The 27,346-nt window shown below is 45.8% G+C and overlaps 1 protein-coding gene across 3 annotated transcripts in view; it reads right to left on the reverse strand.

Annotated features, from left to right (window-relative positions):
* Nucleotides 1-4,936: 4,936 nt before the first annotated feature.
* PIGM (phosphatidylinositol glycan anchor biosynthesis class M) overlaps nucleotides 4,937-27,346 on the reverse strand; it is a 190,729-nt gene continuing 168,319 nt past the window's right edge. For all 3 annotated transcript variants that reach the window (XM_069219464.1, XM_069219465.1, XM_069219463.1), the window contains 2 exons: nucleotides 15,856-15,957; nucleotides 4,937-5,518 (listed from right to left, as the gene is read on the reverse strand). In XM_069219464.1, the coding sequence (XP_069075565.1) occupies nucleotides 5,348-5,518; nucleotides 15,856-15,957 (273 nt within the window). In that variant the 3' untranslated portion in view covers nucleotides 4,937-5,347. The remainder of the gene's footprint in view (nucleotides 5,519-15,855; nucleotides 15,958-27,346) is intronic.

Here is a 27,346-nt window from a genome sequence, read left to right on the forward strand (position 1 = left end):
ACCTCTATAAACACCTGGAAGGCTCTGGTAAAGCTGAAGGGGAGCACGGTAAACTGAAAGTGCTTGTGTCCTACTGTGAAGTGCAACTAACGTCTGTGGGCAGGGTAGAAGGGGATGTAAAAATAAGCATCCTGCAAGTCCAGCACTACCATCCAGTCTCATAGGTCTAGGACAGACAAGACCTGAGCCAAGTTATGCATCTTGAACTTCTCTTTCTTGAGGAAGAGATTGAGGGTTCGAAGGTCTAGGATAGGGCGAAGGCCCTTGTTCTTGTTTTTTGGGACCAGACAGTAGTGGGAATAGAAACCACAGCCTTCTTCTGGCATTGGAACCCTCTCTATGGCTCCCTTGGTCAAGAGCCACAACTTCCTTGTGGAGAAGGGGCAAATGATCCTCCATCATTCGATCGTAGGCTGGTGGCATGGATGGAGGGGTAGCCTCCAAGGGGAGATAGTAACCCCTTTGGATGATCTGCAAAGCCCACATGTCTGAAGTGATGGATTGCCAGTGGGGCAGGTGATGGCGAATCCTGCCACCAACTCGTCCATGGTGGGGGAGGCAGATTACGGTGGTTAAGAGGCTGCTGCAAAGGAGGAGGCGATGGACCGACCAGACTGCTAGCCACCTGACCCACGAGGTCTGGGCAGCATGCACAGCATGGTGGCTAACTGGGAACTGTCACAGTTGGAGACCTCTACAGTAGTGAAGAAAAGGGCAGATGGCAGACTGAGGTGGGGGTGGGGGGAGGAGACAAGGGGCCACCACAAGGCCCAATGATCTGGCCATAGCTCGAGAATCCTTGAAGCGGGCGAGAGCTAAGTCTGCCTTGTCTCCGAAGAAGCAGGTGCCATCAAACTGCATATCCATCAAAGAGGCCCGGACATCGCCTGAAAAGCCACATGTCTTCAGCCAGGCGTGGCGCCTCAGGGCTACTGTTGTAGAAACTGCTCTGCCTAGTGAGTAATTCGTGTCAAGTCCGCAACAAATTGTGAACTTTGCTCGATCTCTCCCATCAACAACAGCCTAAGAGAGTACAGCCTGGGCTTCCTCCGGGACCTGTGGCAGGACTTGTGTAACCGTATCCCACAACCTGGGGCATAACAACCCAAAAGGCATGGCGTGTTCAATGACGCAAGGCTGGTGGAAGAAAACATCTTCCCAAATGCATCCAACCTTTTGGATTCTCTATCCTGGGAGCCATAGGGAATGCGCCTTGGGAGGTAGAGGCTTGAACCACCAAGCTCCCAGGGGTTGGATGCTGCATCAGGAAACTTGGGTCCCCAGGTGCGAGGCAATCGAGATGTGTAATCGTCCTGTTCACAGGAGCCTCTGAGCTGAATTTGCACCAGGTACCCTGTATGACGTTAGTGAGGGCATCACTGAATGGGAGCAGGAGTTCTTAGGTGGAAGCTCCCCAGTTGCAGCACCTCTGCGAAGGGATTCGTCTTGACGCCACCGAGGGTAGTTGAAGGTCCAGGACATCAGCAGCTCTCCTTACCACCATACCATAAGAAGCTCCCTCCTCCATAGACCCTGTAGGGGGAGAAAGCATGCCAGTATCTGGCGGCTTCACCCAAGTCCTCAAGCCAGTCCAATTCAGTAATCGCAAGGCTGGTATTCTAAAGGGTTCAGCGACCCATCCCATTGATCCCCGAGGCCTAGCCAGAGAAATAGGGCTCAGGACCCGATTGAGAAGGCAAAGCTCTTGCAGGCATCGTGCGACACCCACCTGGCTCAATGTTAGAGCCGGGCAATACAACAGGGACAGCACAGGTGGCGCAGAGAGCATCGACGTGGGGACCAGTGTCAGTTGAAGGTCCAGGTGGTACAACTGGTGGCAGTCCAGATCCAAGACTGCATCGCTGGGAGCCCCTCGGCATCGGAGTGACCGGTGCAGAACCTGAGGGGGCCCACTCTGACCCTGCGGGGCCCAAAGGCGTTCCAGCAGGGTCCAACTGCCCAACAATGAGGTGCATGGCCTCATAAAACTGTTTGAGTTCGGCAGGTGGTCGCTCCAGCTCCTGGAAATTCAGGGAGGAGCAGAGTCGACCCAGGCACATTTTCTGCAGAACGAGGCCTAGAGCGTTGCCGCTTCCTCGTCTTGTCGCTTCAACTTTTTATTTTTTTCTTGTGCCTTGGCTTACCCGACCATCCCTAGGGCTTCGAATGTGACGACGACACCTTCAGACTCCGTGACCAGTCCTGGGAACTTCCTCTCGACCAACACCTCCACCTGCACTGAGTCGTGTGCCAGGCCACCATCAGCTTTAGGGACCGCTCCATCAAAGCCGTCGGATGCATGACCTAGCCCTCGGAGCACAACTTTGGGTCATGGTCGCGCTCCAAACACATAAGGTGCGGATCTGTCATGGACATCGCGAGATGAAAGGATCAACAGGGCTTGAAACCTGTCTTCCCAGAAAACATCCCTCGACACACCAGGAGAAAATTCTCAAAAAAAGCTTGACAAAAAGCCTAAAAAAAAAAAAAACACTCAAAAATTCACCGAGGGGTAGCTCGCTTCAGGTCAGCACTGGCTGGTAAATGGTTGTAGGTTGAGCGCATCCGCTGCCAATGCCTGATTTCATTGTGGTGGCAGTAATAGAAGACTTTACAGAGGAGTTATACTTCATCTCCTAGCAACAGGCAAGAAATAGGAAATGCTTTTTCTGTGTGAAGAGATAAGTACACAGTATCCCAGTATCCCTGTGCTGTTTGCATTATGCTTGTAGCCTCTGGCATGCTGGCTGAGACTCCTTGCTGATGTGATATGCTTTCGGTCGGTGACAGGCGTACTGGAGATAATACTGCTCTATGATGATGATATCTTACTGGACTTAAAAAAGCCAGTGCATTCCTCGCCTGCTGTCCTAACGGTGTTCAGTGCCTTTGAAAGGAATGAATGGAATAAATCAGTGCTGTACAATACAGGTGACTGACCCTCAACGGGTGTGCTCTCCTGGAACAGACAGTTTCTGATACCTGGGTATAGAAATAGCAAGATTCTCAGCCAGTGTTCTGTAACAAACCCTAGAGGTTGTCTATCAAAGGTTTCAGGACAATGCAGACTGCTGGCGTAGCCTCCCGCTGTCAATTATGGGTAGAGCAGCCCTATTCAAGGTTATTATGCTGTCTAAAATACTATTTGTCCTCCAGAACACTCCATAGCTACTTTCGGAGGTCTTCTTTAATAAAGTACATGGAACCCTGTGCTCCGTCCTCTGGGATGGTGGGATCCCCAAATTGCACTTTGCACCTTGTGTAGGTCGGTATACAACAGGGGCTTACACAGCTGGACCATTTTGGACTGCCCAGCTGAAGGCTGTAAAAAAGTGGGAACATGGACCTAGAAACAATCCGGCAACGAGGGTAGAGAAACATTTGGCTGAGAGGAAATCCCATATATATTACATATATGGTACATCCTCCCAATGCCCACCCATTGGGAACAACGAAGATCTCTCTGGAAGTCTGGGACAAGGCCACTACCTCTGTGGTTTGGAAGAACAAACTATTTAGGAGGACCCCTGTGTGGGTAGGGGGTTGATAGCATGAGCTGAGGTTGATGGGGATGAAAGCTTGGGACCTCATTGGTATCCTGACCCTTGGGGATCTAGCCAGGATTAGGGTGGGATCATGAAGTCTTTTCATGAGTTGATGTAAGAATATGATCTACACAAATCCCAACACTTCAGATACCTACAACTCTGACACATTTAACCTGCGGAGGATATCCCCTGGGGAACTGGAAAACAAAAGTCTCCTAGAGGGCAGGATACTCTTTGGAGGAACTGACCACCAAGGCCATCTTCCATACTTACCGCACCTTGACCAACCTGATAATCTTTATTCCCTCAGATCTAGGTGGGAGGTAGATGTGGGCCCCTTGGAAGACATGGACTGGGAGGCAGCATTTGATGCACCCTAGGGAAAAGGCGATAAACTCGAGCCTGAGACTCATAAAAGTCCTTCATAGAGTCTATTACCACAGACATCAGTTGTTTAAAATGGGCAGCGCAAACATTTATCCAACTGTTTGTTATGTGAGGAGGAAGTGAATACACTCTGGGATTGCCCTGTACAAATTCGTATTGGAAGGTGGTTACCTCAAGACTGACGTCTATATCGGGAGTTCATGTTTCTTGCACCCCCTATTTTCTTATTTTGCGCATCCCTAGTGAGGTGGATTTGCCCAGGAGACACCACTTATTCTGTGCTTTGGGTTTCATTATGTCAAAGTGCAACATTGCTAAAGAATAGGGTGCTCCAACTCCCCATACGCTGGGCCAATGGGCCACTGGTATGACATACTGTATGGAAGCAAAAAGAGTGGTGTATATTGATAGGGGCTGTCCAAACAAATTTCTTAAGGGTGGGGGTCCTAGTGTACCAACTATGGCCTAGATTGAGAGAGTGATGGTCGATAAATTATCCCGGTGATAGAAGGGTATGCCCACTAGGGGGAAAGCCAGGACTTATTGCCAGGATTTCAGTCTGATGGATAAGGGTGATGGAGGAGTTAGGAACTGTTGACTGTACTTACAGATAGATACCTTTGTTAACATTATCCTTTAGAGTTTGGTGGAGCCTCGTTGATGTTGTATTGTGTAATCCTGTGACCTATGTGCATATTGTATATGATATAGTGATGAGTTATTGTTGGTATGCTTAAAAATGATAAAACCAATCAAAGGAATTTTGAAAAAAGTGTACAGATACAACAAATTCCCTATAAGCAGTTGCAACACTTAAACAAATTAGGAATGTAATTTGTATGTATGTATGTATGTATGTATGTATGTATGATTTTCAAAAATACCGAGAAACACAAAAGGAAACAAAGTTAACTTTGCAAACTGAGAATGTCAGTTGATTTTTGAAGTTCCAAAAGGGCATACATTTTCTCCACACTTAACATTCACGATACCAGAGGCCATTTCTGAATGTTTATTTTTATTTTTATTTAGCCTTTGTAACTTGAGCTAACCATCAGTAAAATTGTGGGGGGGGGGAATCTCTCTCTTGACTGCTGTAACATGTGATAATAGTTAGGGATCAAGAAAGCAGATGGCATCCTACGGCATGGAAAGGCAACATCATAGCTCAATACCATTGCAGTACTAGAATAGGTTTTTCTTTAAATTTGTTTTTGTTTATCAAAAGCTACATATTTTAAGTTAAAATACTACTTAAAGGGTTAGATAACAAAGGCATCATAGTGAAACATTACCCCTAACTCTCTCCCCAGTACTAAAGCCCCAGATTACAGAAACCCTTCCAGGACCCGAAGTGGGAACAGGTCATATGACAACAAATAGGAATGACACATTGTAGGATTTAACACATGCTAATGTGGCTTTAGTTTCTTCATCCTTTGTATGCAGGGCTGGTAGTGGTTGATGATTTGAACAAGAATGAATGAATTGATGAAAAGGAAAAGTAGCCCAGCAAGCCAGATCAGTAGAAAGGTATTATGTCCTTTAAATTCCAGATAATAGGCAGGAGCAAGCCAAAGTGCCTGAAATGATAATGAAACAAATGTCAGGTGATTATTCGAACTTCTGATCAAACACAAAACATATGTATGAACTTTGGCTGATAAAGATGCCTCACACTTTAATCGGTTCTCGTTTCCTATGAAACACTAGAGCAATGTTCATGTAACATTGTTCTGACCCAAGAAAATTTGCAATGGTGCAAAAACATTCAAATCCATTTAATCTTGCTGTATGATAGGCAACAGACCAAATTAATATATTCATTAAAGACAAACATGGCTCTAACTTACTTTACATTATTATGACTGTGGTTACATGAGATGTGCAGAAAGATTTCTCCACATTTTAAACATTATGGACAGGTTTAAGTTGAGGCAAAATACTTAATTCTATTTTTTTTTTAGCATAAGCAGCTAAATTAATGCAATATTCTTTACGTTTGAAAAAGGCTGTTTTACGAACTATGTTTCTGTTAACATAATCTCTATTACTTTAGGGAAATTATGTGTAAGCACTACACGTCACGTTTTTCACAGTTTCGTCCATTTTGCCCTGGTACAAAAATCGTCTGTTAAGTGAACTGGAGCAAGTGTCCAGAGAGATGTAAATGAACTTCCAAATTCTTCTGCACTACCTCAGTTTCTATTATAATATAGCACTTGATGTACAGATAGCTTTCGTCCACTTCTCTGTTGTACATTTTTAGGTTTGTATATTTCTTTCATTAACTCATCTCACCAAGTGGAGGTAGACCATCGCATGACAAGAAAAGCACGTAAATGTGTCCACTGAGAACGCAACAGAAAGGCCCCATCAAACATTTAATAAGAAGTTTGCAACAAGGGTAAATCTTATAGTCCCAAATCAGTGCTACCTCAAAAAAAGGGGAGGTGGGGAATGCAGAGAAAAAACAAGAAAGGCAAAAATCAGTAACATAAGACTAAAAGACTTGTTAACCCACTGCTTCACTGCCCTCCCTTGAACATTATATCTTCAAACCAGATTTCAAACTTTCCACCAGGACAACCCCACAACAAGCCTGACAACACCAGTTACCCAACAATAATCTGTAACCCCACTGGAAACGTCTTCACCGACTCCACCTATCCAAATGTCTACCCTTTCCTGTGTTGTTTCACCCTTAAACAAATAAGGAAGCCTCCTGATGCTGTGATCCCACAAAAAGATGAACTAGGGGTGTGTGGCCAAGATGGCGGCCGGACACGAGTGAAACCGCCGAGCTCAGCCTTCAGACAGAGGCTATCAGCGGAGATCGAGCCTCCTCTGCTCCCCCGCTTAGTAAAGGGGCGCCTCAAACATCACTGCCAAAGGGAGGAGCGCGGTGGGCACCGGAAGAGGCACCTCAGTCCCCTGTTACACAGCTCCTGAGGAGGCGCCCCACATCACGCCTGAATTTAAAATGGCAGCCGCCTGGTAGTAAGTGTGATCGGAGGCCTGCTGCCTCCAGAGCGATGGCGCACTCTCCCCTTGCATTGAATGTGGTCTCTGAGCACTTGCCGCGATCCTGCTTCTGAAAGCTACAGAACCCCAGGCAAGAGACAGGACTGACCCCTCAGGAAAAAGCTTTGGCGATTGCAAGACGCGGGTCCCAGGTAGCAGTGGCCACCACTCAGTGACACCAGGGCCCATGCTGAAGAACGCAGAGGGGGCACACAGTGTGATCGAATGGAACCCCAGAGCAGGTGTGGGACAGGTGGCAGCCACTCTCAAGAAATACTGGGAGCAGTTCTGCATGTAGAACAAGGCAGTACTTACAAAGACTGAAGCACCAGCCAGACCCAGTGGGGCCACTCATCCCCAGCCAGAGGAGAGGTCCCTGCAACTCACGTACATGGAGGACGGCTGGGCCCAGGGAGTGGAGCACATAGCGGCAGTCGGAAGGACTTGCATACCTGTGCATTAAAAATTAGTAACAGTGCCCAATGTTCTGGGTGAGCCAGTCCACTTGGGGTGACCGATCAGGGGGCCCCATACACGCTTAGGAGGTAACGAGAGCAGCACAAAGGCGCAGGGATACTGGTGGTGGATTGTTACTCTGTAATCCAACGAAGTGGCCCTGCTGCAGGAGGGAACATTAGAAGTAATGTATGGTCATTACAAGGGGGAAGTAAACCTAGACTTTCACTGTAAAATTACTCTATCAAGGAAAGGACTATATTCATTTTATCCATTATTCTTGGATTAATTTAATTTTTTCAATTTCTTTTATCAACTCAATTACTACAATTTACAAATTTAATCATAGACTTCCTATTATTATACAGTTGTAGTCGTTTTAAGCAATGCCTATTTTTAGGAGTCTTCACCATACTTCTAATTTCTCCCTTAAAGGTCGCAATTCGGCGTCTTCCGTTGCGAAGGATGATACTTTGAAAAGCTGTGAATTTAGAATCAGCCGCCATTATTGCCAGAACTATACAAAGTGATGATTTAAGTGAGAAATTATAAATATGGTGAAGACTCCTAAAAATAGGCACCGCTTAAAACGACTACAACTGTACAGAATCGCTAACATTGAAGACGATCAATAGACTTCGGCAGTTATTATCCCGATAATGACCCGCTGTTGATTCATAGCTATATACAGGGTCGAAACGTATTGTATATAACACCGTCACTTTTTTTCACAATATTCACTTTCACTGTGTCTGTAAGTTTAGGAGCACCTAGGATTTTATGATAATAACAGGAAGTCTATGATTAGATTTGTAAATGGTAGTAATTGAGTTGATAAAAGAAATAAAAAATGTAAATGAATCCAAGGATGTTGGATAAAATTAATATAGTCCCATCCTATATTACTTCTAATGTTTACGTACCCAGGTCAAAGGGTTAATGGGTTTTGCCTCATTTTGTGAAAATGCAGGAGGGAACATGGCAGGTCGACGCTCCCATAAGAAAGATGCTTCGATTAAAGACTTATGAAGACATAGAGGAAAAAAAAGTACACCAACCACAGGAAGTCAGTCAGCGGAGCAATCCAACGCAACGAGCGATACCACCAGAACACCCAACGAGGCTGAACCAGTTACACACACTTTCCTGAAGACCCTCTTTGGAGACCTACGGGCAGATATCGGCACACTTAAACAAGACCTTACAAAAGACATCAAAGGCCTCACAAAGGACATGAATGAACTGGGTGACCATGTGATAACCTCAAACGATCCAGTGAAATGCAGGGAGAAGAACTGGATACCCACCAACGTGAAATATTGGAGCTACATGACAAAAATGCAAAACTCCGATATCCGGTGGAAGACTTTGAAAACCGGTATAGGAGAGGCAACATTAGAATTAAAGGAGTCCCGTTACAAGCAGCTGGAGGCAATTTGCAAGATTATACTCGCAGATTGTTTCACCTTATCGTGCCGGAACTCACACCACAAGAGATCATTATAGACAGAGTCCATAGGACTGGGAGACCGACTACATCCCCTGGGCAACAAGACATTTTAACTTGACTGCACTACTACAGGCAAAAGGAAATCATCATAGCCGCAGCATGTGACCACAACCACATTGATTTTGAGTGTAACAAGATCTGGCTATATCAGTACCTCTCGCCTCAGCGCCGCCGCCAGCTAAGACCAGCCACGGAGATCCTACAAAAGCAAGAAATCTGCAACAGCTAGGGGCCGCCCTTTTCACCTCATGTTTGTATGAGAAGCTGAGACAAACAGCATGCACACACTGGAAGAGGTACAAGCAGCGTTGATCCTAACTAAGAATCAAAATGAGGAGGAACTACACCAATCGCAATTAAGTTCATCAGGCTCATTGGCGCCCTTTAGATGCCCAACAAGAAGGAAGAAGGGAAGACAGTTGGGCCAACTGCAATGGAGAGTCGTAGTGAAAGGGCAGCCTTACTCAGGCAGCTAATTCCTCAGGAGCAGGCATCCGATATGGATAACGATTGAGGGATAACTGATTGGCACTGAACTGCTCTTCAGGCACTATACGAATATGGGCTGGGGAGTTCCGTCTCCAGTTTTCAAGGAAACATGAGCTGACGGCAGGCCTTTGACCCCATGGAGGGGAACTCCACTTGGACTGAGATGCCTTGCTATGGACCCTATCTTACTGGTTCAAAGCGGTACTGGGGAAGACCGCATTGGTTCTGGTTTCTGTTTATATGTTTGACACTCTATGTTATCTCTTGCTGCTTTTCTTCTTAACTACTATGCAATACGAGTTCTCAGCGGTATGAACGTAGCTACATATGGGAAATTAGTTGGCTATTCCCCAGCAACCTGGGACACACCTCACAGATATGCATCTGCGCACCGACCCCAGAATGATACACATTATTAGTTACAATATCTGGGGGCCTAACGAGCCCGCAAAACACCCAGCATTTCTATCTTTGATCTGAGACTCAGGGTGGGATACATTTCTGATACAGGAAACATATCTGGTGCACGCAGACTGGAAACGTTTAAGATCCAGGGGGTTTGATAGACAATACTTCTTGTATAGTACAGGGAAAAAATCCAGTGTGGCTATTCTTATAGCTACCCACTTTCCAGGTAAAGAGACCAAGATTCAAGCCGACATTCCTGGCAGATTACGGTCACTCCGCATCACATTCACATTCACACACTTTTACCCTGGCTACAATGTATGCACCTAATGAGGACCAGGAGGCTTTTATATTAGAGACCTTAGATAAGGTGATGGTCACTGCAAATAAGGCTGTGCTAATTGGAGGGGACTTTAACTTAGTGCCAGACACCAGTCTGGATCGGTCAGTGCAGAGGGTGGGACAGACGGGGGCATTCTCAACGCAGAGTCTGGAGATATTAACAAATTACGTGCTAATGGATTTCTGGCGGCATGACCACCCAACAGAGAAGGATCACATTTTTACTCTGCAGCCATATGCACGAGTTGATCTCTATCTAGCTACACCGCATTTTCTGCAATCTATCACACAGGTAGACACAGGTTCAGCAGCACTCTCAAACCATACCCCCTCCATATAATTACATCCTCTCCTGGCCCAGCCTCCCAGCAGCGCACTTGGCATCTCAACCTCTGACTTCTTACTAGTGAAACACACATATCCGAACTGGCTGGCGCCGTCACCAAATATTTGGAACACAATGATTGCCCTGATACACACATAGTAGTGCTCGGGGCGCATTAAAATCAGTTCTTCGCGGCTGATTAATTGCACTGGCGTCCCGTCTTACCTGATACCGGAGAGATAAAAGGGCTGCACTTGAAAGACGGGTAAAAGGGCTAGAAGTGGAGCACAAACTATCGGGATCCCACAAAATACGCCGACAATTACACAGCATGTAAACAACTATGGGCACTGTACATGGATAGAGCAACGTATGCTCTGATTCACACTAAACAAAAGTACTATGTAGGGAGCAATAAAGCGGGCCGCCTTCTGACACATCACCTACTGGTCCAGGCAACATGACAAAGGATGGAGGCACTGACGGGACAGCTAGAGGAGCGCAATGACTTCGATGACCAAATAGTCTTTGAACGATTCTATGCCCAGCTCTACACTGCTGACCCCTTACTAGAAGATGATTATGCATCCTACCTAGAACACGTACCATTAGAGAGGTGGCCAAATATAGATGCTCAGCAGTTGGATCAGGACATAAGGTTAGATGAGGTACTCTCAGTGATCTCACGCCTTCAACCCGGCAAGGCCCATGGAAGGGATGGCACCCCCCCAGAATTTTATAAATTATTTGCCAACCAATTGGCCCCAATCATCACACGTTTATAGAATTCCTTTGGCAACACAGGTTCCCTCGGAGACGCCATGAAACTCGCCATGATCACACTCCTACCCAAACCAGGTAAGGATCCACTATACTGCTCATCACATAGACCAATTTAGTTAATCAACATAGACACCAGTATTTTCAACTCTATACTGGCTAATCGACTGGCCTCTTATATGCAAGGCATCGTGGACCCAGATTCATTCCTGAACACAATTGCAGCAACAACACAAGACGTATATGCCACTTGCTAGATAAAAGCAGGCGTTCCCGAATACCGGCACTAATGTTATCTGTAGATGCCGAAAAGGCAAATGACCGGTACACTGACCCTACATGTTTGCAGTGTTGCGGAAGGTGGGCGATTCATTGAGTGGATACAGTGCAGTTACAATGGTCCTAAGGCAATGGCTGGGGTCAATGGGCTAATGTCATCTTCCTTTCTGGTGACTAGAGGCACTCGGCAGGCCTGCCCACTGTCCCCATTACTCTTTGTACTATATATGGAGCCCATGGCAGAGGAAATTAGACAAAACCCCTTGATATCGGCTATCCCAATGGGGGACGAGAACATAAACAAGCATTATATGCAGATGACATCATGGTGACTCTGATGCATCCCCTCCGGTCCTTGCCTTCACTGATGGAAGAACTAGAGAATTTTAGGAGGGCTTCTGGGTGTAAGGTAAACCTACAAAAATCTCAGATCCTAAACTTAACAGTTACAGCAGCAACGCAGACTATCTTGCAACAACACTTTCTGTTCATCTGGGCCACAGGGGCAGTGGGATACTTGGGACTCCGCATTCACTCCACCACAGTTCAGACTGCAGTCTCCAATTATGGTGCCTTATTAGCGAAAACATGTGCTGATCTACACAACTGGAAGACTTATGCAGTTCCGTGGATAGGCTGCATTGCAGCATTAAAAACTACCCTATTGCCCAAAATTCTCTATGTTATGCAGACATTACCCCTGACCCCTCCTCCCCAAGTTTTAGTTAAGCTATAACGACACACAGAAGAGTTCATTTGGGAAGGGAAGAAGGCACGTATACCTAAGAAGCTGACCTACCTACTGTTGGGGATGGGAAGCTTGGGGATCCCTCACCTTAAACACTATTATCAGGCAGCCCAACTGCGATATCTACTGGAGTGGAAGAGATCCCACACGGAAAATCATTGGTGCTTCACAGATCAGGCTCTCGCAGGCATACATATATGGAAGATACCATGGCTCCCTAAACCCCCTAGGCCACCAGGAGTTTAGATCTCCCCTATTCTGGGAGCCAAAATGGGGGTGTGGGACAGAATACAGACAAGAAAGAGGCTTTCCACTTGCATCTACCCTTTCATCCCAATTAGGAGTAATCTGGACCCCCCCCCCACATGTCAGGGTTCCAACTACTTGGCGTGGCAACAGGCAATTTGTAAAAGGGTTGGTGATTTATTTGATGAATCAGGCTTAGTGACTTTTGCCGAACTTCAACAACACTATGGTATGCCCGAAAATGCCCAGTGGCAGTATCTCGCCACTGGGTTACAAAGCCTTGTGTCAAGCTCCATGCGAGCTGTACCCTGCTCCCATTTGAGAAATGTATCCTAGCTAGAAGCTCTAACAAGCGCATTCTTTCAGATATCTACACCTTCATTAACAATATGCAGCCCTCTTCAAAATGGTCAGCACAATGCCGATGGGAGAAGGAATGTGAACGCTCCTTTACATCTCAGGAGTGGTGGGATATCCTTAAACGGGCCACCGCCTCAGTCTGAAGTATTGCGGGCCAGGAAACCCTACTAAAAGTTGTGCATTCTTGGTATTACACAGCGGCAAGAGTGTCCAGATGGAGGAGGGATGGGGTTGCGTGCTGTTGGCGGGGTACACACAGGAGGGGACACTGATCTACCTCCTTTCAGATGCCCAAAGCTCCATCACTACTGGTCTGAGGTCCTGGATGCCCTTGAAAAGATGTACAATATACAGATACCTAGATTCCAGAGTTATATTCTTCTGGGCTTACCAGATGTCTTACACTATCCACTGAAATCATTGCAGGGATGGTCTATCACGCTAGCCTTATGTGCAGGTAAGCATGTGTTTCTAGCAAGATGGGGCACAGACACCATACCTACTCACTCAGATTGGCGTCACAGACTCAGGGACCTATTAAGCATGGAGAAATTGACGGCCATAGCTGAGCAATGACTCCCTAAATTTGACAAAACATGGGGACCTTGTTTGTCATACCTCTCACAAGAATTTGTAGAACTTACATACCTGACTTACCTATGGGTACTCCGCCTCACTCCCACAAACCAAGTGTCGGCTTAGCTTTACATATAACAGACGAGGACCCTGGATATCCACATGCTAAAAACCACACAATCGCCACACAGCCATAGACATCTGCTCAACAGCATAGACACTCTTTCTCCATCTTTTTCTGTTTCTAACTAATGTTAATCCTCTATTATTGTTCCTCGCCGGCCTGAGGTTGTAGGTGAGTGTTTTGTATTGTACTGCAAATCTTGATAAAATCAATAACAAAGATTTAAACCTAAAAAAAGATTAAATAGATGATGGCATTTAAGCCCAGACATAAAAAAAAAGCTTGAATTCGCCCACCTTACCACCTTCTTATACAATCTCACTCGCAGGATCTGGTCTCTCCATTCCTGAGCCTGTACGCCACCACCACGGTTCCTCAAGACAAAGTGGTACCTCCTTTGCTCATCGTAGGCGATGTATTGACCACCTTAATTACTGAAGGTTCACCATTATCCTGCTTGGTCACCAAGTCTCAAAAGACTACTACCATCAACTCATGAAGGGTTTCATTTGCAACCTCAGCTGGGGTTCCCCAAATCCTGAGTTTATTATATTTTCCTGCACTTACATCTTTGTATCAAGCTTCAATGCTGCCTTAGCGGCACATGGGTCCTACATCTCAGCTGTAGTCATTGCTGACAAGTTTTGTTTCAGACTCACATCTGGTCTTGTTTTATGCTATCACTGTCTTCTGTTCATCTCTAACACAAAGCCTCTATGCCACTTTACGCACTTCCATGTCTATGGTACACATCATCTCCACTGGCTTGGATCACAGAGTAGCAACTGCCTTCCTTTTGATAAACCCTCTTCTTTAGTGACCTCTGGTTCCGTCAGCACTCCTTTTGGAGCCCCACTGCTTGGGTTAAAGAAATTCCCCTTCATAAATACAGGCATGCAGAAAGAGAGCACATCAGGGTGGACAATTTGCAGAGCTGACACTAGTGGTCCCATTTCTTCTTGCGCGCAGCACTGTTAATGAGTCTCAGGGAGATAGGGACCTGCCTCTGATCTATCCAATCAAATTCCCCACTGACATGGGCACACTACTCTCACTGCCTAGGGTATGAACGGCACCTCGGTGACAACAGGAAAGAGTATTAGCTGGGACCTTCAACAGGAACACACAGACTGTGGCATCTTGGGACTCACTGTGACCCCTTTATAATTATTAAATATATATGCAAAATGCGCACAGAACATAATGAAGCAAAACCAATTAAGTATGATGCAAAGGAATCTGCCAAGTTTAGGAGTTCGCCAGAATAGTTAGGTTGTAAAATCGAAAATAAAATCATAAGTAGGAAAATATGGGAGTGCTATTTATAGCAATTTCCAGGGGAGATAGTTATATTGAAGAAGCCCAGGGCGGCGGGAATCAATATCAAACACTAGAATGAGAAATTACAAACTGATTTTTATCAAATTAGACTGTCAGTCATTTTTTTGAATTTCAATCCTTGGACCACAATTTCGTTTCCAGTACAAAGTCTCTGTTAGGGGCCTCTGAAAAGGTGAATTCCATCACGAACACAAAGGTTTTCAAGATGGTCAAGTTTTGGCAAATTATTAGGGGGTATTTACTGCATTGTAAAGTAAACTTGTATCTCACGACTGTTTCGTTGCAGTCATTAGACATTACAGCACTTTCTATATTTTAGATCTACAATAATAAAAAAAAATCTGCAACTTGTATGCATATACAATTCGTAACATGTTTTGTCTTCCTAGAATTTCGGAAGCAATTACGATTTACTCAATTGATGTACTTAAAAAAAAAAAAAACAACAACAAAAAAAAAGGATGGCGATTTGCCCAGATGTTCTCATTTTGTAATAGTCAAAGCCAAAAGCCTTCACAGTAGACCTGTGAGGGCAACATCATGATTTGTGGGTCAACTATTGTTTAAGTATATGAGTTCAATTTACATTCAACTGTTTGTTGATTTATGTGACTATACTGAACATAAGGCATGGAGCCACTCCTGGACGTACATGGGACGCCCCTGCTGTACTTATAGCAGACAACATAAGAATATGTGCATTTTTATGAATGGTTTTCATTTACACAACTATTTTTGTCAACAACTTACTTTCTGTTCAGACATGTCTATTACATTTATACTCTATTAATGGCTTAGGTTATCAACCAATTATTGGAATCTAGAGAAAGACAACCTACTCAATTTCTTAGATAACAGGTCAATACATTAAAAGGCAGAAAGAGCCAAAAATAGCTCTTACGAAGCACTTACCTGTCCAGTGAACCAAAGTGCAAGAAGGTAAATCCCCTGACGGCACGACATCTTCAGAGTTGGCATGATTGGTGGCATTAAGCAGAGGTACCAAAGGAAATACTGAGACAAAAATGAAAAATCATTTTGTTTATAGGTTTTTGGATTTAGCCACTTCATAAAATACCAAATATCACATTTTACATTACTTTCACATTTCAATAATAAGCCTGCACCCAATTCTGTTCAGCACAATCCCCTCTACAAAAAATGGCTCTGGCCATCTTGAGAACTCAGAAAACGAAATTACATTCAGAGTTGCTTAGGCAGACAACACTGCTGCTGACCCAAGGCACTGTTCTGCCCTCTTGCTGGTGAGCCAGGCTCAGGCCAGAGGAGCAGACAATGGATTTCCTGCAAGGTAGAGGCGTGACCACCACTCCCTGTGTATTAGGTGTCTAAGAGCTGGGGTGAGTGGCCTCTGAATGCCACCAGACTACTTTGAAGGGCACATTTGGTACCCTCCTAGAATTCGGTTTGCAACAGTTCAGGTACCCCTGGTCTCGCTCTGGCACAAAACTACACAAAGGACAGGTGAGTGACCACCTCCCCTGTCCAGCTCCTTCCCTAGGGAGGTGCACAGAGCTCTGCCAGGCGGCCATTTGATTCTACCATCTTGGAAATAAGATGTGCAGAGCCCCTGGGAGCATCTGACTGGTTAGGCCAAGTAGATGACATCCCTGACCCCCTTTGATAGGTGGGTCACTGCAGGGAGTGACCAACCCCCTGTAAGGGTTACTTAAGGGCTTGCTCATGGGTGGGTCCTAAAATTCATCAAGCAAGACTCTAGAAGGAACTCTCTGCAAGACATCTTCTGCTCCTGGCATCTGGAACTGTCAGAACCAAACAAGTCTGCTTCTGGTGGGAAGGCTCCCATTGCAACAATGTTTCTCCGGATCCTGCAAGAATTCTGCAACATCCAAAGCTGTGCATATTCCAGGGTCACAAGGGCTCTGTTTGCACCAGGAAGCACAAAGGAAGCTCCCTTGGAGTGAAGGTGAAGGAGTCACTCCCCTGCTACCGCAGTCAATCAGATAGTGGGGTCTGCTGTCCAAGGACAGCTGAAAATCAGCCAACACAGTTGGTGAGTGTGTGGCCTCTACAGGGTCCTACTTGTTTTCTATCCAACTTGGGAGACTGTGGGCCCCTACTCCTGCTACTGGACTGACACACCTGTGCACAGCGACTGCTGCAATTGCCAAGGCTTGTTGCTTCTTCCTCCAGGAGATCTTTAGGCTCCAAGAAGCCCCGGGCCTCCAGCACTCTGCAAACTGAAGATCAGCTCCTGTCCTGCAATGTGGGACTTCAGTTTTGCTGAGCTGATAAGGCCTTGTGACTCTCTGTGTCCAGCATCTGTGGGTCACTCGTGGGGGCTCCAGCGACTTCTGTTGGCCTTCCTGTGTGCTGAGGGCCAGCTCTGAATCCCCCTCCTGGGTAGAGACTCATGGAACTTGTTGGTCCCCAAAACTTTGCAAACTCTTCTAACATTCCTGTTTGCATTTGCCAGTGCTTGTTGGCGACCTGCTGGTCACTGGCCCTCCTGCAATGCAGCGACTGTCGAGGGGTAGTTTGTAGGTGACTCCTTGGATCTTCTGCAGCTCCTGGACCCCGCAGCTGGACTTCTCCTTCCACCGACTTGTAAGAACACCTTCAGGAGGGTGGGCATTGGAACCTGCACCACCTGGTTACCTTCAAGGGTGCTGGACTCTGACCCCTTCCTTTTCAGGTTCTCTACGTCTGGAATCCGTTCCTGGGTTCCACCGGCCTGGTCCACGGGTCATGACAGCAGCTGGACAATCCGAGGCATCCAGAGTCTTCAGAGAGACCCTTCTTCCCTCTGCATCCGGGTTCCTGGTGTAGGTACTCCTGTCTTCTGGGCATCATGGTTTAGGGGTACTTTCTATCCATCCTCTTGCCTACTGGTTTCCTCAGGATCCACAGGGAAGGGTCCTGAATTCCACAATCTCCAACAACTACTCTCTGTGTTATGCTATGGGACAACTGGGTGGGTAACTACCTTACTCCTGGTTGCTGGGGTCACTTTCTGTGTTTACCTCTGGTGTTCCTAACTGCCCCCAGCCCGTACATAACCACACCTACCTTGGCTAGAGCCACTGTTTCACATTCCATTTATTTTAGTATCTGGTTTGGCCCTCCCCTAGGGCCTTGTGTATATGTATGCTATTTATGGTGGTTATTCTGTGTCTATATTGTGTGTATTATTTCCAAAGGGAGATATACCAATGCCAGTCTAGTAGTTACTGCTGTAATAAAGTACCCTTTATTTTTGCAACACTTGTGTGCTTCTTTCTTTTTTTTTTTTTTAAATCTGTTTATTAAACTTAAAGTTAAACAAGGTCTGGACATAGCAGTACATTACATATATTTAGGCGAAAAGTCACCTATCTTCTAACTTTTATACGTTACACAGTATTGATACATTTCAATGTACTGGCTTTCCATGAACATTCTATAACCAATAACATTTGACATGATAAATAATATTCTTAAGTATGTCTTTTGGCGTCCATTATGATAGTGGGAGCGTGAAGTTACACTGCTGTGTGTGTTCTTTGGTATAGGGGGATAGTTGTATCCTGGGTCAGTCGTTGGGTAAATGTGATGCAGGCTAGGCCTAGTGATGCAGTAATTTGGATCTATTCTTGAAAGCTTCAGTTATTTTGAGTAGATCTAGGGATAGCGTGTTTTGAGTTTATTAAAGGGTGTAGTTTATGGGGGGTATTTGTCATCTCTAGATTCAATTCTAACTACAAAGAGATCCCAATTTTCAATCCCACTTTGTGTCTGACCTCTGTGCTGTGATAGCCTCAGAGTTTGAGCTTCCGCCAATGTGTAATCGTGCAAGTCACGCAGCCAGATAGAATGGGGGGGGGGCATTTGGGGCCTTCCAATGTGTAGCTATCAGACGTTTATATGTCACGAATGCTAAATCTACAAACTTGTGGGTGTGCTTATCTTTTTTTTTCCGGTGTCGTATATTAAGTAGACAGGATTCTGGAGTCTGGATAAGCGGTTGGCCTGATAGGTCTATGGTTGTGTTGACGATTTGGTTCCAGCCAGTGTTGATCGTGCGACATTCCCAGACCATATGGTAAAAGGTCGCCGCTGGGGCAGCGCATCTTGGACATATGGAGTTAGCTCCTGGATATATTTTATGAATATGAGCTGGGGAGAGGTAGGCCTGATGCAAATAATTGAATTGCGTGTATCTTAATCTAAAGTTGCGTGATACGGACTTAATCGAAGTGAGGGCTGTGTCCCAGGATTATTGTGCTATTGGTGTAGGAAGAGCGGAGTCCCAGCGAAGTTTGACCTGGGTTAGAGCTTTACAGCTTCTTGATAGGAGTATTTTGTATAATTTGGTAACAGTGTGTTTTGCCTCTCCCATAGAGAGTATTGCAGTAAATAGGAGAGATTCGTTTGGTTTACTTTGACCACAGCCCCATGTATTGCGTAGGAGATTATTGATGGCGTTGAATGTCAGAAAGGCTCGTGGCTGCATTGCCCCCGCAGCCGTCAAGTCTACAAACTTGATTGCTCTGGATTCGGTATATAGGTCACCTGTATAGAGGGTATTAACCGTTCGTAAGTCATGATGGGAGGATAAGGCATGGAAGCCCGGGATCTGTGGTATTGGGATCAAGGGAGAATAGGGGAGTGATGGCATTTTGCCTTGTACATATCTTTTCCAACAATGCCTGGCCGAACTAAGCAGGGGAGTATTATGTCGTAGATGAGGGAGCCCTGTTAATAACCATGCCAATATCTGTGTAGGGGTTATGTAGTCCATTATTGCTGTGACCTCTGTGTTGGACGGCTCATTGAGCCATTTGGTGACCCATTGAAGTTGGGCTGCTGCATAATATAGCTCAAGGTTCGGCATACCTAAACCACCTTCCTCTTGCGGGTATTGCGTGGTGTTTAAAGCTACTCTGCGTCTGTCTCTACCCCAGAGTAAGTCAGTTAGTAGTGAATGCGCTTTATGGAAAAACGAGCGCGGTAAGGCCAACGGGAGTGCCGAGAAATAATATAAAAATCTCGGTAATATTAGCATCTTGACTATTGCTATCCGGCCCATGGGCGAAAGGGGCAAGGAACTTCAAAATGCCAAGGAGCCACGGGTGAAGCGGAGAAGCCTATCTAGGTTACCTTCTCTTAGATCTGCCATAGAATGGTACACTTGGACACCCAGGTATTTGAAGGTTTGGTACGACCATGTTAATTGATGTGTGGAGGATGATGTTTGTTGTTCAGAGGGCAAACCAGTGAGGGGAAAGATACAGGATTTAGACCAGTTCACACGTAAGCCAGACACCAGAGCGAAGCTATCCAATATATGCATTATCTGGGGCAGGGAGTCAGAGTGGTTGCGTAAATATACCAGGGCATCATCTGCATACAAAGAAATTATATGGTATGCGTCAAACTCCCTTATGGTTGTGAAGGTTGAAGGTTGTATATCTGGGCCACCTAGTAGGAGATTCAACCACTGCAGGGTAAGATTCAAACCATTCTGGATTGGTCTCCCCCTACTACTTAGACGAGGGCCTTTTTCATTAAGAACTATGGCTCCATTGTAGCCCCTCTTAATGACCTCACCTCAAAGAGAATGCCCAAGAAAGTTTTATGGACAGCTAACTGTCAAAAAGCTTTTGAGGATCTTAAACCGGCCATGTGCCCTGCACCTATTTAAGAAGCCCTGACTACTCCAAGCAGTTCATAGTTAAGACAGATGCTTCTGAAGTAGGGGTTGGGGCAGTGTTATCACAACTTAACACCGAGGGCCAGGACCAACCTGTCACTTTTATAAGCAGAAGGTTGACCCCCAGGGAAAAGCGTTTGTCAGCCACAGAAAGGCAGGCCTTTGCTGTGGTCTGTGCCTTGAAAAAGCTGAGACCATACTTGTTTGGCACTCACTTCTTTGTTCAGACAGACCACAAGACCCTTCTTTGGTTCAAACAGATGAAAGGTGAAAATCCCAAACTTTTGAGGGGGTCCATATCCCTACAGAGAATGGACTATACAGTGGAACATAGACCTGGGAGTAACCACTCCAATGCAGACAGTCTCTCCAGATATTTCCACTTAGACAATGAAGACTCAACTGGACAAGGTTAGCCTTATTGTCCTTCGTTTGAGGGGGGGGGGGGGGGGGGGGTCAGAAAGTAACCTCTTTCTTGGCATGGTTACCCTCATTTTCTGCCTGTTGTCAGTGTGTTCGACTGTGTTCACTGGGATCCTGCTTAAGCAGGACCCAGTGATTATGCTCCCTCCTCTTAAACTTGGTTACTTGAACCACATACACCCCACATTTCGCATACTGGTGCCCCCATGTAAGTCCCTAGTATATGGTGCCCAAGTACCCAGGGCATTGGGGTACCAGGGGATCCCTATGGGCTGCAGCAGGTATTATGCCATCAATGGGGAGCCCATGCAAAGTGTGTCTGCACACCGGCCATTGCAACCTGCGTGAAAGGGTGCATGCACCCTTTTCACTACAGGTCACTGCACCAGGTCACTGTAAGTCACCCCTATGGTAGGCCCTCCTAGCCCAGAGGGGAGGGTGCAACTACCTGTGTGTGAGGGCACCCCTGCACTAGCAGAGGTGCCCCCACAAACTCAGCTCCATCTTTCTGGACTATGTGATTTCGGTGACGCCGTTTTATGCATGCACTGGATATAGGTCACTACCTATGTACAGTTACATAATGGTAGCTCTGAACCTAGGCATGTTTGGTATCAAACATGTCGGAATCATACCCCAATACTGTTGCCAGTATTGAAAGTATGATTCCATGCATTCTGGGGGCTCCTTGGAGGACCCCAGTATTGCTTCTACCAGACTTCTGGGGTTTTCCGGGCAGCCCAAGCTGCTGCCATCCCTCAAGCCCAAGAAGGCAGAACAAAGGACTTCCTTTGGGAGAGAGGGGTAACACCCTCTCCCTTTGGAAATAGGTATTATATGGCTAGGGAGGGGTAGCCTCCCCAAGCCACTGGTATGCTTTGAAGGGCACATTTGGTGCCCTCCGTGCATAAACCCGTCTGCACCGGTCCAGGGACCCACAGTCCCTGCCTTGGTGCGAACCTGGACAATGGAAGGGGGAGTGACCACTTCTCTGTCCATCACCACCCCAGGGGTGGTGCCCAGAGCTCCGCCAGAGGGTCCTATGTTCTTCCATCTTGAATTAAAGATGGGCAGGGTTCTCTGGGGGCATCTGAGTGGCAGATGATGTCAGAGCCTCCTCCTGCCAATCTGCCTATCAGGGCTATTTAGGGTCTTTCTCTTGGGTGGGTCCTCAGATTCAGATTGCAAGATTCCAGCAGGACTCCTCTGCAACCTCTACTTTGACTTCTGGCCACTGGAACTGCGACTGGACCCTTCAGGAACCGACAATCTGAATCCACAATGAAGACTTTGCTTGCAACATTGTTTCACAGCTCCTTCCAGCTTCTGCAATATTTCCCCGGCTCCTTCCAGCTTCTGCAACATTTCCCTGGCTGTGCATCCTCTGAGGACAGCAAGTCTTCAGCCTGCACGAGAAGGAAAAAGGAATCTCCCTTGGAGTGAAGGAGTCACTCACCTACATCCGCAGGCACCAACTGCAATGACAACCGGCTGCATGGATCTCCTCTCATCCTGAGCTACATGGATCCTGCATCCCAGGTGGTGGTCTGGAGTAGTCCTCTTGGTCAGCTGTCAAACTTTGGTGGTGGTAAGCTCTTGCCTTCCCATGCAGGACAGTACCCCGTGCACTGCGTATTTTGCAGCTACCAAGGCTTGTTGGCATCTCCTCCACGGGATCTTCAGGGTTCGAGTACCCCCAGAACTCCTTCCTGTGACGCACATACCTCTGTGTGCTTTTCCTGCAGTGTGGGACCCTTCTCTAGTTGTGCTGCGTGGGCTCCTTTGTGACTCCTGGTTCCTCTCCCAGTGGGTCTCCTGTGGGGGCTGCCTTTTCTTCTGTGGACTCTCTTCCTTGCTGAGGGTCCCCCTTGGACTCCCATCCTCCAGAAACTTTTCACTAACTCCAGGGCTGCACTGCTGACCGTCTTCCTTTGGGGTTTCACAGTTTTTCCAGCTCCCCTCTACACATCCCACTTACCTTAGTGGGGGTCCTGCATTTGCATTCCATTTTTTTAGTTTGAGCTCCCCCTAGAGTCACTACTGTCTCTTTTATATTGTGCTGTGTTCTATCACTTTTTATGCCTATTACTGGTTACTACTGTACATATCTAGTGTGTTACTTACCTCCTACTGGAGAGTTGCCTCACTAATACTTTTTGGTAATTGTGTCACTAAAATATAGTACCTTTATTTTTGTAACAATGAGTGTTTTCTTTCATGTGTGTAAGTGCTATGTGACTACAGTGGTATTACATGAGCTTTGCATGTCTCCTAGATAAGCCTTGCACGCTCACCCACAGGTACCTGGTATAAGGTGTAAGTACCTCAGGTACCCACCACACACCAGGCCAGCTTCCTACATCAACACCCTGTTCCACACTGGATCACCTCTATGCAGCTTTCTCTAGTAAGCTAAACGTTGAAGTTAGAGTGCAGGGTCTTCATACAAGAGTCTGCAACCTCTTGGGCAGAAGGCAAATTCTTTATTTCATGTTAGGCGCTTAGAGTACAGCAATAACAGGTAGGACCTTACAGAGCTCCATCCTCCCTCCAACTGTCCCTATCTTCTAACTACCACTCCATACCAACATTTTATTACATCATTCACTCTCTGCATTCCTGACAATTGCTTAGTCACATAGGAAATGGCGGCACAGGATATTACACCCACCCCCTTTATTACAAACAATAAAACTAAGAACAGCCATGTTTTCTACATAAAGTACAAGGACAATCATTCACATTCACCCTATCACCAACATGTCTAACTTGCCAATTCACGAAACAGTAACCTGTAATCTCGTTAATACCCACACAGAAACACTAAAATGGCAAAGAGCAGTGGCATAAACTTTGCGATGTAAGGCATAGGGCTCCCCACTCCTCACATCAAAGATGTGAGACAACCCGCTATGTTGGGGCTACCACAGGACAGCACAATAGTCCAAGTTATGCAGGTCTTGTGACCACAAGATATGTGCACACACACAATGACGCCATACAACATTTACACATGCAGGACATGTAGTCATGGACACCTAATCACGTGACCGCCTCGGCAAGTAACCCACCAACTTCCTTCAACACAGGGGTTCACCGTCATCCCAAAGTCTGCACATTCAAAGCACAAATGCAAACCATACATCACGTCAACTCAAAATTCCTTTGACAAAATTCCTTTGACCATACTTCAACACAAACCCCGTCTTCACAACTACCTTCATAGACCATATCTCCAGACATACACCTCACTTTAAGAAACTACACAGCTTCACCTGCATATTATCTCCGTCTTCCACAAGCAAAGCACACACCTCCACAAGGACTACACATTGCACCAACACTCAAACACAATAGTGCAGCCCAGCACTCCACCATGCTCCACATACAGCCACAATTAGCCAAACCAACAAGAACAAGTGCAAGGCTGAAGAAAGCAATTCATTTACACTCAGTAACATAACCTCTAGAAACTGCACCAGTGGGGACTTCTGAACACAATGGTGACAGATTCTAATGGATGCATACTGAAAACATTTTGGTCACATAATAACAATTAAACAATACAGCAGTTCAGTAATACAGGCGCTGACAGAAGATCGTGGATACTCATGTACAACTGAGTAGTGCTACATCAAACACTTTCTTTCAAACACAACACTGACTCAATTGTATGCAAATGAATAAAACTCACCACAAAGCAATCACAAATGTACCCTGTCTCCTGCACCACACATGAGAATTCTTCACATTTGTGCAGAAAGATGACTGATACCAGAGCACACTCATTTAACACTGCTGGCTCACCTACAACATCATGGGGTACTAAACGTGCCCACATTTTCACTGCATGTGGGACTTCCCCTTGCAAGTACTTACCTATCCCACATTGCACTTATGGAATACTCCTGTATGCAATTTCTCACAACTGGTACCACTCTTCCGCAACTTAGCACATACCCTCTGCAACTTTGCATGCTAGGATACTACTCTGCGCATACCACATTTATTCTTGCTCCAGTTCACACCAACACGCACTCAAGTGTACTACACTTGTATCTCTCGCCAAGGGGTACTATTCTTCCACAACGCTTGGACACGAACAACTAGAATGCAGCTATGCAACAACATGGAGAAGGGTATTACACTCGATTCCCTACTCTGCTAACAAGACTCCATCACACCAAAACATATGAAATCAAAAGTAATGGTCACATTGTACTCCCAAAACAACTTACAGGTGGATAGTTTAAACTTCCCAACCTGCTCATTTTACTAAGCATTCAGCACACCAAAACAATTAACTTAAACTGCAACTCCCAAACAAGAGAAGTTAATGTACACAGAAACTTACAAATCGGACACATGCATTAAGAAAAAGATATTTAGGCCACAGGTCAGTGTTCAAGAATCACCAATCAAACTATTCCTTAACCTAATGAACCTCAGCTAGTGGGAAACAAATCAATGTCTTAACAAAGGAACAAAAAATATTCTGAACTCCATGAATGTCAAATTATGAATTAATTGACTGAATATCACATTATAACATCACAATGAGACAAATGCCAGGCAGGCGATGTTTCAACGTCGTATGACTTCTGGGCAGAGTATACCCTCAAAACACACAATCTCATTTCTATTGCCAAAGTCTTTAGAGTTAGTCCTACTTCTCTTTGCAAATTAACTAGGAGGCCTTGGGTAGTCCTCCTTCAATGTCTCAAGACCTATTCCAACCAAACATTAACTTACTCTTCTCCTTCATGATTTCCAATTCGACATAACCAGTGCCTCCATTCTGACATCCAAGTCTAGATCTAATACAATAGTCTCTCTAATAAGCAACTTACGCTGCTGTATCCCCAAGCACAACACCCTTTTCTTCCACTGCAAACTGACTCGCGCCTGAGAGGAAAGTCCCTATTTATCTTGTGCTGTGCACAGTCACAAGATCTTTGCCCATCACCTTGACCACAATGCTAGTAGAAGCTGCATAAATGTCCTCTGGTCACTCTGTGCTAAGCGCCATAAAGTATGCAGAAAGCCTTTAATCAGTGCTCTTAGAAAGCATGCTCTGTCCTCCTCAAACTCAGTCAGACCTCATGAACTCAACAGGGTCCTTGCTTTACACATGCTGCACACTGCTATGGCGATGCAGGCAAAGCTCATGAGTGAAGTTGAATTAAAATGGAGGAATGTACAACTTAAGCTCGATGGGTTATTTCAGAATATGTTTACTGTAAAGGAAATGTTGTCGCCTCTTCCCAATGTCTCCATAGCAATATTCTTAAACTTAGAACTATACACTGAGACACAACCCCTCAGTTTATAAATCCCCTTTGCTGGCTCCTTGACCATTCCAGACCTGGGGGGGGGGGGGGGGGGGGGGGGGGGGGGGGGGGGCACTCCTCCTGCCCAGCAGCAAGGGCTAACACCAATTGATGGTGAAGTCGAAGGTAGGTGGCACCACACTAGTCCTGCACAGAAACATCTTCCTTGTCATGTCAGGCACCCCTTGCCAGAAATGAGTCCCAACTGCTGCTAGAGCCTTGCTTCATTTTCACACAGGTCCTTAAGACTCACCCCAATATGTTGAAGATGGAGGGCAAGGTCTTCCTTCATACAAGTGTGCAGAGTCATCGCTCAGGTAGGTAGGTAACATTATTTATTTCATGTTAGGCTCTTAGGTTACAGCAATAGCAGGTAGGTCCTGTTAGGGCTCCCTCTTCCCATCTACTATTCCCACCTCCTAGCTACCACTTCGTACCACAAACCAACATTCTATTACATCATACACTCTCTGCATTCCAGGCAGCTGCTCAGACAAGCAAGGAATTGCAACACACAGGCTACTGCACAGCTCAGGGACTGTGATCATATGGCAAAACACTTACCAAGCACTGATGCTTCCACTGTATCATTTCACCCACAAGATGCGGAGTGGTGATGTAATTTTTGCCCTCTATATTCTGATGGAATATTTAGCAGGTTGCCAAGGGAGAAGGCACTTAAAGAAGTACAGAAGTAAAAGGCATTCACAAAGGATCCACTCTCTTCGTTGTGACAGCACTTTGAATAAGATGTATGAATGTTCACTCTTCAGAAATATAAGTTCAGGTGAAGGATGCCCATAGAGTTAAGAACATAGCATGGCACACACACCGGAGCTAAGTAGTTGCTAGTTCAGCTCAACCTATCTTAGCAGTCTAACACTATTGTGTTCGACTTGGCTTCATTGGCATGGTCTCCCCTAACTGTTTGCCTCTACTTCCCAGGTTGATTCTGTATGTGGACTCTGTTTTTGCT

This window comes from Pleurodeles waltl, chromosome 2_2 (genome assembly GCF_031143425.1).
Source record: "Pleurodeles waltl isolate 20211129_DDA chromosome 2_2, aPleWal1.hap1.20221129, whole genome shotgun sequence".
NCBI lineage: Eukaryota > Metazoa > Chordata > Amphibia > Caudata > Salamandridae > Pleurodeles > Pleurodeles waltl.